Here is an 11,635-nt window from a genome sequence, read left to right on the forward strand (position 1 = left end):
ATATAAATAAATTTATATAATAGATGTTATATAACATACAAAATAGTATCATAAAATATTATATAAATATAAAAGTTTCTTATAAATACTAGAATTTTATACAAATTTATGTATTAAATGACTTAGATAAATAAAGTAATAAATCAATAACTGTATAAATACATTTATACAATACATATTATGTAGAATACAAAATATGATTATAAAATATGTAAGATTTTTAAGCTCAAGGTGATTAATTTTTGGCCTAAATTCATCTCTGACACCCTCAAGTGATCCCCTGGCTTCCCTCACAGGTTGTTTTTAAAGGAAATTTCTGCCTTGGGATGTTCCTGTGGAACTGGTGTGAGGCTGGTGGTGCTTTAACCCCATAAACCCCTGATTTTTTCCCATTTTTGGCTCCTCCTGACACTCCTGCCTTCCCCTCCCCAGCTCTGTCGTGCCAGGAGGTGCCAGAGGACGACGTCCTGGATGCCAGCTGCCTGCTGGAGGTGCTCAGGATGAACAGGTGGCAGATCTCCTCCTTTGAGGAGCAGGTGAGTGCAGCAATCTGGGACAATCCCCCAGGGCTGGGGCTCTCACACCTGGATCCTGTTCCAAAAAGTGATGGGAAACTCCACAGCTTGGGAATGGGAATGGGGCTTTCAGTGGGCTGGGAATTCCAAAGCTTGTCCTTACCAACAGGGCCAGGAATATTAAAGCAGAGCAGATCCCCGATTTCCCTCTGGATAATGGATCTCTTCCCATCTTTTCAGTAATCCTAACTATTTTCAAATTTTGTCAGTATTTCCAATGCACTCCATCAATTATCCCACTCCTAAAATATGTTCCTGACTTCCAAGGATAGATTTCAATTATGCTTCTCTCAAAATCCAGGAAAACAGGGATTTGGGAATTTGTTTGGGGGTATTTTTTCCTCCCAAGTGTTTTAATTTGTGTGAGTTTATATGGTGCAGAATGTCTTGAGTACCTTGTGCTGTTAGGAAGCTTTTGGGCACAACAGAATACATTCAATATAAACACAATATAATGATAATAATAATAATAATAATAATCATCATCATCATCATCATCATCATCATCATCGTAATAATAATCGTAATAATAATCGTAATAATAATAATAATGTATTCACTATAATAATAAAAACAATAATGATCATCATCATAAGTGATAATAGTGATATATAATAGTAATTGTATATAATAATATATATTATGTATAATAATTACAATATATTACAATAATATATATAATAGATGTCTATAAAAGTTATATGTAATAGTATTTGTATATAATAGTTATATAAAACTTATATAAAATATAATATATCCTTAATATATGTAATTGAATAAATATATTTAATATATTTCTTTAGAAACTTTATTTTTCATTATTATTTATATTTAGTATGTACTTACATATTTTATATTTATATATAATATTATATATTATATGATCTATACTGTATATTTTAGATGTGCTTAAATATAAGTATAAAATATAAATATAAAAGTATACACATAAAATGATAAGTATAAATCTAAATGTAGGGATAAATAAGGCATAAATATAGGTATAAACATAGTTATAAATACAAATATAAATCCAGGCTCTGAGCTGTAATTTTTCCTGAATTTCCTGTGGAATTCCAGCCCTCCTGGGGTGTTTTTTTTGATGTCTTTTTTTTCCTGACTCCATTTCCAGGATGCCCATGAGCTGTTCCATGTCCTGACCTCTTCCCTGGAGGACGAGCGGGATCGGCAGCCCCGTGTGACCCATCTGTTTGATGTGCATTCCCTGGAGGTGATCCCCCTTATTTCCTTATCAGAAACTCCTGTCATCTGCCCAGATTCCCAAGTAGAAAGTGTATATTTAGGATATTTTAATTCTGTTCCCAAAGCTGTTCTTTAATCCTTTGATAGGGACTCATCAATAAGTTAGAGTTCTCAGGTTTTCCAAATAAAATATCTTTGAATTTTCAGTGTTCCTGCTTTCCTGAAGGTTTTGCATCTCTAAATCCACGGGATGTAGGGATTTAATTTAGTCCCTCCAAGCAGTTACTGTGATCTGTAGTTCCCACATGAAAATAAGGTTGAAAACTGCAAAAAGGGCAAAACTGGAAGAGTTTTATAGAAGTAAAATTGATCTTATCCTCCAGCTTGCTGATAAACTTGATGGAGATGGAAAATACCTGGTTTGGCCTAAAATATAGACCAAAAAAAAGACAAAATCTCCTATTTTCATTTTCTGAGGCAGAGAGTTCTGCAGATTAATGATTCCTTTTACAAGCAATTGTAAATTATACATTTGTTTTGTACCAGTACAAATTAAAAAATATAAAGAGCCAACCAGGGATGAAATAGGAACACATTTAATACTTCATGTATTAAATTTCTAAGTCTTTTCTATGTTGCTGAGGTAGGGTTAATGAAATGTTTTTATCTCCCTCTGTAGCAACCAGAAATAATCCAAAAGCAAATAAGCTGCAGAACAAGAGGTAGGATTTTATCCCTTCTGGATATTCTGAATATTCATAGGGTAGTTTTGTTTATTAAAGGGATAATATTAATTGATCTTTGTACTGAACTGAAATAGAAATCAAAACTGTAAATAAACCTCAATTAATTATTAATCACTGAGACAAAAGTGTGCTGTGGAGGCATTAATTTTGTAACTGAAGGGCAAAAGTGTGAGATTGGAATGATGAAAGTGGATGAATGGAAAATCCAAGGACAATTTTTGTGTTGCAGGATGTCTTCCCCCTGTGTCCAACCACTGGAAATCTCAGCACCCTTTCCATGGAAGGCTGTCCAGCAACATGGTGTGCAAACACTGTGAGCACCAGGTGTGGAAATAGATAATATTTTATATTATTATTAATATCTGTGTCATGTGAGGAGGGATTTCCAACACTCAGAGTGCTTCCTGGAACCATCATCCCTTGGTGATGAACAAGGATTTATCCCTAAACAGACTGAAAAAAAATCCATGTGATGCACCTTGGAGGGGTAACAGCTGCCTCATCCACCAGAATAATGGTTGTTTTATTCTATTAATGAATTAACAATTAATTAATTAATAATATTACCTGAAAATCCACTCATCTGTGTGACTTTAGGACTCGCTGCTCATTCAGCACATTTTGCAAAATTCAGTTATCCCAAACAAGGAGATAAAGATAACCTGAACAATGGAAAAAATACAGAAAATAAACCTCATTTATAGCCCAAACCAAGAAAACATTTGCATTTTATTTCCCAAAACTTTGCAAACAAATTGGAGCGAGGAGGAAGAGCCTGAGCAGAACATTCCTGATGTTCCCTGGCCCAGCTGGGAAACTGAGGGGTTTGGATCCTGTTCCACCAGGGAATTATGGACAGCACAGGGCACAGGCCCACCTTGGGAGAGCTGGGTTGGAATTTTTGGGGACTGATGATGCCTGGAATGCTCCCTAGAACAGAGGCTACACATTATTAAAGTAGATATTTATTAAAAAGGCTTCACAGGATACACCTTGGGCAGTACAAGAGCCTGACCCAAGATGGTTCACGAGTTTTCACACTTTTTTATAAGTTTAGGTCCATTTCCATATTGGGGTTAATTGTCCAATTACACCTTCAGGTTATGAAGTCCCATCCTCCCAGTTTGCTCTTCCCAATTTATGGTTTTTTGGGTCTTTTTGCTGTTTACACTTTCTAGAAGCTGCAGCGGTGTCCTTGGTTCTGGGGCTGGAGAAGGGATTGTTTTGTCTGACTGAACTGTGAGGAGAACTTGCTAACACTTTGTATGAAGTTCAGAGTTATATCCTAATGCAGTGCAGAATGTGTAAAATATGAAAGCTAAAACTGAAGGCATCACTGACAATAAATGCTGGCTCTGGAATGTTCCCTTGCAGAGCCCTGTGAGGTTTGACACCTTTGACAGCCTCTCCCTGAGCATTCCAGCAGCTGTGTGGGTACGTATCCCCCTGCTCCTGATCCTCCCTGCCCTTGCCAGGCCCTTCCTTAGGTGCAGAAGACACTCAGAGCTCCTTTAGGACTTGATTTTCCTACTCTGTGCTGCTGCAGAACCTTCTCTCCAACTGGTGGTGAGAGGTTCTGATGAGCCCAACAAGCAGAACTTGGTGATGCTACCAGAGCTTTCTGTTTCTCTGGTGGAGGATTTGGTCTTTTCCACAAATTCCACAAACTTGAAGAGCCCAGATCATATCCCAAGGGCTGGGAAGGTGACCTTCAGCTGGCAGCTCACACCTTACCCCATCCAGGCTTTTCCAGGGGGTGAATTCAACTGGAATTTTTTTCCATTTCCTTCTGGCTCTGAAAAACTTCAAAATGACAAAACATTGTGGATTTTCAGGGCAACATCTGCAGGATGGTTTTGGACTGTAAGAGTTTGTTGCTTCATGTCTGGTAGTGATTTCTTCCCACAACTCATGGAAATTGTGATTCCTGTTTGCAGAGTGCCCTCCTGGACAGCCAGGATTGAAATCTGGACACATCTTCTGCTCTTTGTGCTTTGTTTTATCCAATCCTTGGCAGGGCAGAATATGAGGAAGGGCAGCAAGGAGGCCTAAATCCCATTAAAAGCTGTATTTCTCCTATGGAGAGGGCCAGAGAGCATAAAGTGACCCCTGAAGTGCTGGAATGAGAGATAAATAGGAGTTGGACAGAAATCTGGGGTTTAAAACCCCACAGAAAGGCTCACACTGGGAATCACTGCTGCTGTTACCAAAAGGCTGCAAACTTTTCCATGTTTAATCCAGGCTAAAGTAGAATCCCCACAGTTCCATGATCACCCAAAGCCATTTAGTCAGTTCTTTCATGAAATAAATCTGCAGTTCTGTAGTTTTTCAGTGGAAGGAATTATTAAAAATCCTTTCCCAAAATCCAGTGGAATTCCTGCAAATAATTCTGGTTTTTCTTGGCACTCAGGGTCGTCCCATGACACTGGACCATTGCCTCCATCACTTCATCTCCTCAGAGTCTGTCAAGGATGTTGTGTGTGACAACTGCACCAAAGTAGGTCCCTTTGATTCCTGTCACTTTAATTGCTGTCGCCTCCCTGCTCAGTTTTGAGCCTGCTGACACAATCCTGGCTTCACTTTCCACCTTCTTTTTCTTCAGGACTTGGGGAAATCCTCTGGGATTTCAGATATTTAACAAGGAGTTCTTACCTCATGAAGTATTTGAGGCTTTACTTACTACTGCTGTTACAGAAATCTACAAATATTTTAGTTTTAGTTTCCAAGTATCACCAGGGATAATTTTTTTGCTCTGGTATTAAAAATCAATTCTGTTTAAAAATCAACAGAAGAGGCAAATGAGTGAAGTTCTGAGTGAATGGAGTTCTCTAAATGCTCATTTCTGCTTGATTTTGGTTTAGAATTTTGACCCTTTAGGAATTCTGAAGAGCATTCCCAGGTGGGATTAATGCACTGAGCATAAACCAGACAATTAATTGCTCCTATCTACAGGTGACTTCATTTTTTTCCCCTTTTCTTTCCAGATCCAGGCACAAGGAATTCTGAATGGACAGAGCATAGAAAACCAGAGAACAACATTTGTTAAGCAATTAAAGTTAGGAAAGGTGAGACAAAAAAAAAAAAAACCCTTCAAATCTCCTAAATCCTGTCACAGTAACTTCTCCCTTGGAGCTGGTTGTGTCCATTTCTTGCTGCTAGACCACAAATGTTTTATTTTTCAAAGTAAACTCACCTGGCAAAATATCTGTGGGCATTGAGGCTTCAACGCAGCAAAACATCAAACATTAAACACTTGCAGGATGTGAATATTCTCCTATTATTTAACAAAACACTTAAATGTGAATTTGGTTCAGTGTCATGTCTTAGATTTTACATTAATTTTACATTTGCTCTTAGGTGAGCAAATTGATTTATATTTACAGGGTTTGTAGCATCTTTAGCAGTTCCTCATTTCAGAGAAATTAAAATATTCTGAATACAGCTGGTGAGCAAACATCAGGTGTGATTTCTAAGAGAAAACTTTTTTTTTCTCTGTAATCCTGTCATGCAGAGGCCAGCAGGGCACTGGAGTGTAATTAGGAGCCTCAGGTACCAATAATAATTATAATAATAATTATGTACTTCTTGCTACAGCAATTATTTCGAATTTCAGCTCTTTATAACACTTAATAATTTTGGTTTTCCTCTGTGCAAAACCATTAATTATTGGGGATTAGGAGATACCAGGAATCTCACAAGAATTATTGTCACATTTTAAGGACAGTGTTGCCACTGAGCTTACACAGAGATAAGGGAAATGCATTTCCTTATTCCCTGGACTTACCAGCTGTTTCTTTCCATGAAAAATTTTTGGATTTTCCTTTCCTGAAGCTGCCCCAGTGTTTGTGCATCCACCTGCAAAGGCTGAGCTGGTCAAACCAAGGCACTCCCCTGAAGAGACACGAACACGTCCAGTTCAACGAGTTCCTGGTCATGGACATCTACAAATATCGAGTTCCTGGTCCCAAATCCTGCCAGGAGCAGCTCAGCCAGAAAAACCCGGAGGAGACAACCCCTGGAATAAAGGATGGGAGAGCAGGGAAACCTTCAGGTACCATTTTTTTGCCCATAAAATGGTTCAGCTCTTTCTGCATGTCAGGGATCAAATGTTCTCTGCAGGATCAAGCCATGAGCAGCATCTTGATGTGGGGCTCTGCAAAGAGGACAGAAATCCCTTAGCCATTCCCAAATTTACAGTTCAGTTTGGATAATTTCATTTTGATTCTACTAAATATATATATTAAAAAAATTCCAAAGGGGTATTAAACTTGGGATGTCCCAGGGTTGGTTTTTCTTGTTAGAGATCTCTCTCAAGGCTTCAGGACAAGCAGAGAGGGGATGCTGGGAATAGTGAATTCTTCAAAAACAGTTGGAAAATCCAGCTGTAGGAGGTCTGTCCTTAGGCAGCTCAATATGTCTTTAGTTGGGATTTTGGATACACGCTTATTTCCATATTTGTCATATAAAATGAATTTGAATAAAATATCTATTGCCTATGGATATGAAAATCAATAAAATACCTTCATATCCTGTGATGAGGAGCAGGGATGCTGTTCTTAGCAACAGCATTCAAATGAAATCCCTGAATTTCTCCTTCCTCTGGCAGATGCAGAACAGCCAGCTGGTACCAAACCTCTCTTCATGAATGGTGCCTCCTCTTCCTCCTCCTCCTCTCCCTCATTTTTAATGTCCCCAGGAACTTTCCCACTTGCTGCATTCCCTGAGTGCAGGTAAGTTAGAGATTTGTACCCTGTCTGTTCAATTCTGTCCTTCAGATTGTCTCCTTCTGTCCTTGTCCTTCTGCTGATAATCCTTTTCTATAGAATTCCAGAATGGTTTAGGTGGGTAGGGAACATAGGGACCATCCAGTGCAGGCCCCTTCCCATGGGCAGGGACACCTTCCACTATCCCAGATGACTCCAGACCCCATCCAGCCTGTCCTTGAGTACTTCCAGGGATGGAGCAGCGGGTTTGAATCCCAAAATCCCAGAATGGTTTGGGTTGAAAGGAGACTTGGAGATGCCATGGGCAGGGACACCTTCCACTATCCCAGGCTGCTCCAAACCCTGTCCAACCTGGCCTTGGACACTTATGTCACTATAGAGTGTGACATGGTGCAAAGCACCAAGACTCCATCAGAAAGGTGCATAAGAGATTTATTATAGCAACATGTTGCCTACAGTTTTTCAAGATATTTACATTTACTTAACAGACACATTCACAGCCCATTGGTCATAAGAAAGAAACAAAGTCCTGAATAGGTGAACAAGGAGCCACATCACTCTGTGAGCCAGCTAGAGTCCATATCTTTTAACTTTCTCTCTTCCATCACGTTGTCATGGGGATAGCCTTGGTATCTTCCTCAAGAGAGATATGGGGCTTTCCTTATCTTCAGGAAGCCTTTGCTGGCTCACAAGAACAGCACAAAATGCCTTTCCTACACAGGTCCAGGGATGGAGCAGCAGGAAAAAGCAGTTTGGATCACAGAATGATTTGGGTTGGAAGGGAACTTTGAGATCATCCCATGCCACCACCTACCATGGGCAAAGACACCTTCCATTAGACCAGGGACGGAGCAGCCGCACAGGGAGCCACCCCCTTGCTCCAGGCAGGAATTGTGGCTGCTCTGCTGTTGTGTGTGTGTGTGTGTGTGTGGGCTGACCCGTGTCCCCGCAGGGCCCCGCTGTACCTGTACCGCCTGATGGCCGTGGTGGTTCACCACGGGGACATGCACTCGGGACACTTCGTCACCTTCCGGCGCGCGCCGGTCTCGGACGAGTCGGTGCGCAGGGCCAGCCTGCACGAGGTGCTGGCAGCCAGCGCCTACCTGCTGTTCTACGAGCGTGTGCACGGCCGGGGCCAGCCCCAGAGCCCGGCCCAGAGGGTCATCCCAAACTTTGTGATGGTCCCAGCCCCTGGGATGGTCCCAGCCCTCGGGGTGATCCCAGCCCTCTGGACCGTCCCAGCCCTTGGGATTACTCAAGCCCTCTGGATGGCCCCAGCTCCTGGGATGGTCCCAGCCCCGAATGGAGCCTCTCCATTATGCAAACCTCCCCCTCTCCAGGCTCCCTTCCTGGTGGGAGCAGCTGGGAGTTGTGGTTTGTACCCAGATCCTGCTGTTCCAGCACCGTGCAGCCCCAGGTGTGTGTTTGAGAAGTGTTTTCTGCCTGTCCCAAGGCTCTGTTCCATGTCCTGACACCGCACTTTTCCCAGGGAGATGCTTTATCCCACACATTTCACTTCCCAAGGGGGAGCCCTGGAAAGGGTTGATGTCAAGCTGCTGTTGAGGAGCCCCTCCCCATCCCAGTCCATCCCCTGGCACCTCTCCACGATGCACCAGCCCTTCCACATTCCCTTCCCTGTGGCAATGGCTGGGAATTGTGTTTTGTACCAAAATTCCCAGAGCTGTTCCAGCCCCAGGTGTGTGTTGAGCAGCCTTTGTCTGTCAGGCAGGGATTTTATCCCGAGGCTCTATTCCCGGTGTTTCCCAGTGGGGAGCCCTGGGAGGGGGCGATGGGAAGCTGCTGTTGGCCGTGATTTGAGACACAAAGTGCCTTGAGCTTCCCTGAGCAGCTGCATTGCCACTGGCCCAGCCCCTCTGCATGCCCACTGTGTCCTGGGAATGCCTCACACCCATGGGATGAACCCATGGAATCCCATTTCTCCTGACCCATCAAGTCAAGGCATCTCCACAAACTGCCCCCATCCAAAAGATTTCCCTGTTCACACAATTTTCCTCCCACTTTACTTCTTTATAATATAAAGTCCTTCTCCTGAATTAAATTGCTTTATCCAGGAGATAATTTTGTATCTATTAAGAGCTGAAACCTTAATTTATTGCTCCATACCTTTGGAATTTGGCTGGAATCAGCACATGGAAGTGTTTGCTAGTGCTCAGTGTTGTCATTTCCTTCAGCACTGTTGAATCCAGTTGTTTTGTAGCATCAACTACAACTTTTAATGCTGTGATTTCCAAGCTGCTGTAACTGTTCTAGACTTGCCCTTCCCATTTTATTGCTGGAATCTGCTATTCCCAGCACTGGGATCCATGCTCCTGGCTTGCAGCTCAGCTGTAGAGCAGCTCCTGGCCTTGTTAAATGGAATATAAACAGGAGAGCCAGGACTGCTGGGCACTTACTGGTCTCATGAAGAAATCTGGGAATCCTGCATCAGATCCAGGCTGCCCTGTAAATAGAAGTAAGGGGAATTCTGCTGCTCTGGATTGTTTGATGTGGAAAAAAAAATCCCAAAGCACAGAGGGAGAAGCAGCAAAAATCCTCCTTTAAAAACCTGCTTTTAAATGACCAGGAATAAAATATGTAGGTGGTTTTTAGCTCTTTTCTGTCCTTGTAAGCTTGGAGGAGAAAAATCCCTCATCAGACAAGCTTTTTTTTCAGTGTGAAGTTTTCACATAACAACTGTCTTAAATAGTTTTTTTAGGGCAACTTTGTACCTCAAGAATTCATAGTGCTGCCCAAAGCTCGGGGGTGTTCACACTTCCTCAGGAGAGGCTCCAAACCAGCCAAAGCAGGAGTGGTAAAATAGGTGGATATGCAAAATTATTTACACAACTCGTCATTCCAGAGTCTGGAGCACAATTCCTGGCCCAGGTAATGCTCATAGTACAGAAATATTGATAAATCCACTGCTGGACTGGGACCTGGTTCCTGGCTGTAGCTTGGTTTTAACCTGTTTTAATTTACAGAAAACCAAGAAAACAAAAAAAAAAAACCCTTGAAGGATGCAAAATGCCAAAAATTTGCTCTGGCCATTGAAGGGAGAGCTGACAGAGCTGGAGAAGGAGCCAGCCCTCCCTACTGGTAGCCATCTAAAACCATCACCACAACATCTCCCTCCAGCAGATCTGCCCCTGCACCCCAGAACTGAAACCATTTCCAGTGCCAGCAGTGGCTGTCCTGCATTCTCCAGGCTCAATGCTCTGCTTGGGGGTTTTTTTGGATTTGGGGGGTTTTTCCTGGATTTGGGGGTTCAGCTGAGCAGCCCCTTGGCTTGGTTGTGCTGGAGGAGGGGCAGAGGACACGCACACTATGGACTGAAACCTGAAATCTGGCAGCTGGGACCAGCAGGTTTTCTTTGCCAAGAGCTGTTTCCCTGGGCTGTGGATTGACTCTGGATCTCCCTCAAGGGCTATCAAGGGGAGGGTTGAGCCTTTTTTCTGGCTTTGCCTGGTGGGGAGGAGTAAATGGGCTTGGCTTAACCCTCAGGTGAGAAAGGGAGCAAAGCCCTGGCCCTGAGCTGTGCCAGATCCTGCCAGCCCCCTGTGAGCTGGGGATCTGTGCAGGGCTTTGGGAGCTTATCCTCCCCTCTGGAGATCACTGGGATCTGTTTTTCACCTGTGGAGATCACTGGAATTTGTGCAGGTGTTTGGGAACCAACCCTCCCCTTTGCAGGTCCCAAGGCTCTGTGTTTGCCAGCCCAGCCTCCCCTTTGGAGATCACTGGGATCTTCTTTCCAGAGGTCACAGAATTCTGTGTTTTCCAGCTAAATCTCCCCTCTGGAGGTCACTGGGATCTGTTTTCCAGCCAAACCTCCCCTCTGGGAGGGCTCTGTGCAGCCACAAGGCTCAAACTCTGGTACTCGTCCCTCTCAAGCTGCCATGGTGGAGAAGATGTTAATAAATTGTAAAGAATTAAGAGCTCCAAGATGACATTTCTGTGTTTGAATTATTCTTGTCTTATTTTGTGTGTTAATTTAAAAAATGTCTGTTCCAGTCCAAGCACTGCACTGCTGTTTGAAGTTGCTTTTTTTCCACTTCAGGGTATTTTTGTAACTGTACAGTAGCAATAAAAGAACAAACTTGGTAGAAAAATCAGTGTGGGAATGTCTTGAAACAAACACCAAGCTGGGAGCCAAAGGGGTTGAAACAACACTTCACAAGCCCTGGATAAGAAAGATTTTCAAGCTCCACAGAGCATCTCAAGAGTGGCAGAGGGTGGGAAGTACCAATTCCCAATTCTCTGCACAGGAATGATGGACCCACCACTGAAGGCCAGAGCCCAGCACTAAGAGCCAGGTTACACAGGATTTGGTTCCCATTTTCACCCAGAATTTACCATTCCTTGATGGTTTAAGATCTCTTGGGGACTGGAC

General features: G+C 42.7%; 1 protein-coding gene across 1 annotated transcript in view; it reads left to right on the forward strand.

Annotated features, from left to right (window-relative positions):
* Positions 1 to 9,066, forward strand: part of USP30 (ubiquitin specific peptidase 30) — a 9,997-nt gene extending 931 nt beyond the window's left edge. The window contains exons 2-12 of the mRNA XM_014308245.2: positions 433 to 536; positions 1,708 to 1,806; positions 2,458 to 2,500; positions 2,754 to 2,848; positions 3,899 to 3,958; positions 4,935 to 5,021; positions 5,509 to 5,589; positions 6,356 to 6,575; positions 7,131 to 7,254; positions 8,201 to 8,429; positions 9,016 to 9,066. Of these exons, the coding sequence (XP_014163720.2) occupies positions 433 to 536; positions 1,708 to 1,806; positions 2,458 to 2,500; positions 2,754 to 2,848; positions 3,899 to 3,958; positions 4,935 to 5,021; positions 5,509 to 5,589; positions 6,356 to 6,575; positions 7,131 to 7,254; positions 8,201 to 8,429; positions 9,016 to 9,066 (1,193 nt within the window). The remainder of the gene's footprint in view (positions 1 to 432; positions 537 to 1,707; positions 1,807 to 2,457; positions 2,501 to 2,753; positions 2,849 to 3,898; positions 3,959 to 4,934; positions 5,022 to 5,508; positions 5,590 to 6,355; positions 6,576 to 7,130; positions 7,255 to 8,200; positions 8,430 to 9,015) is intronic.
* The last annotated feature ends 2,569 nt before the right edge of the window (positions 9,067 to 11,635 follow it).

This window comes from Geospiza fortis, unplaced genomic scaffold (genome assembly GCF_000277835.1).
Source record: "Geospiza fortis unplaced genomic scaffold, GeoFor_1.0 scaffold145, whole genome shotgun sequence".
Lineage (NCBI taxonomy): Eukaryota > Metazoa > Chordata > Aves > Passeriformes > Thraupidae > Geospiza > Geospiza fortis.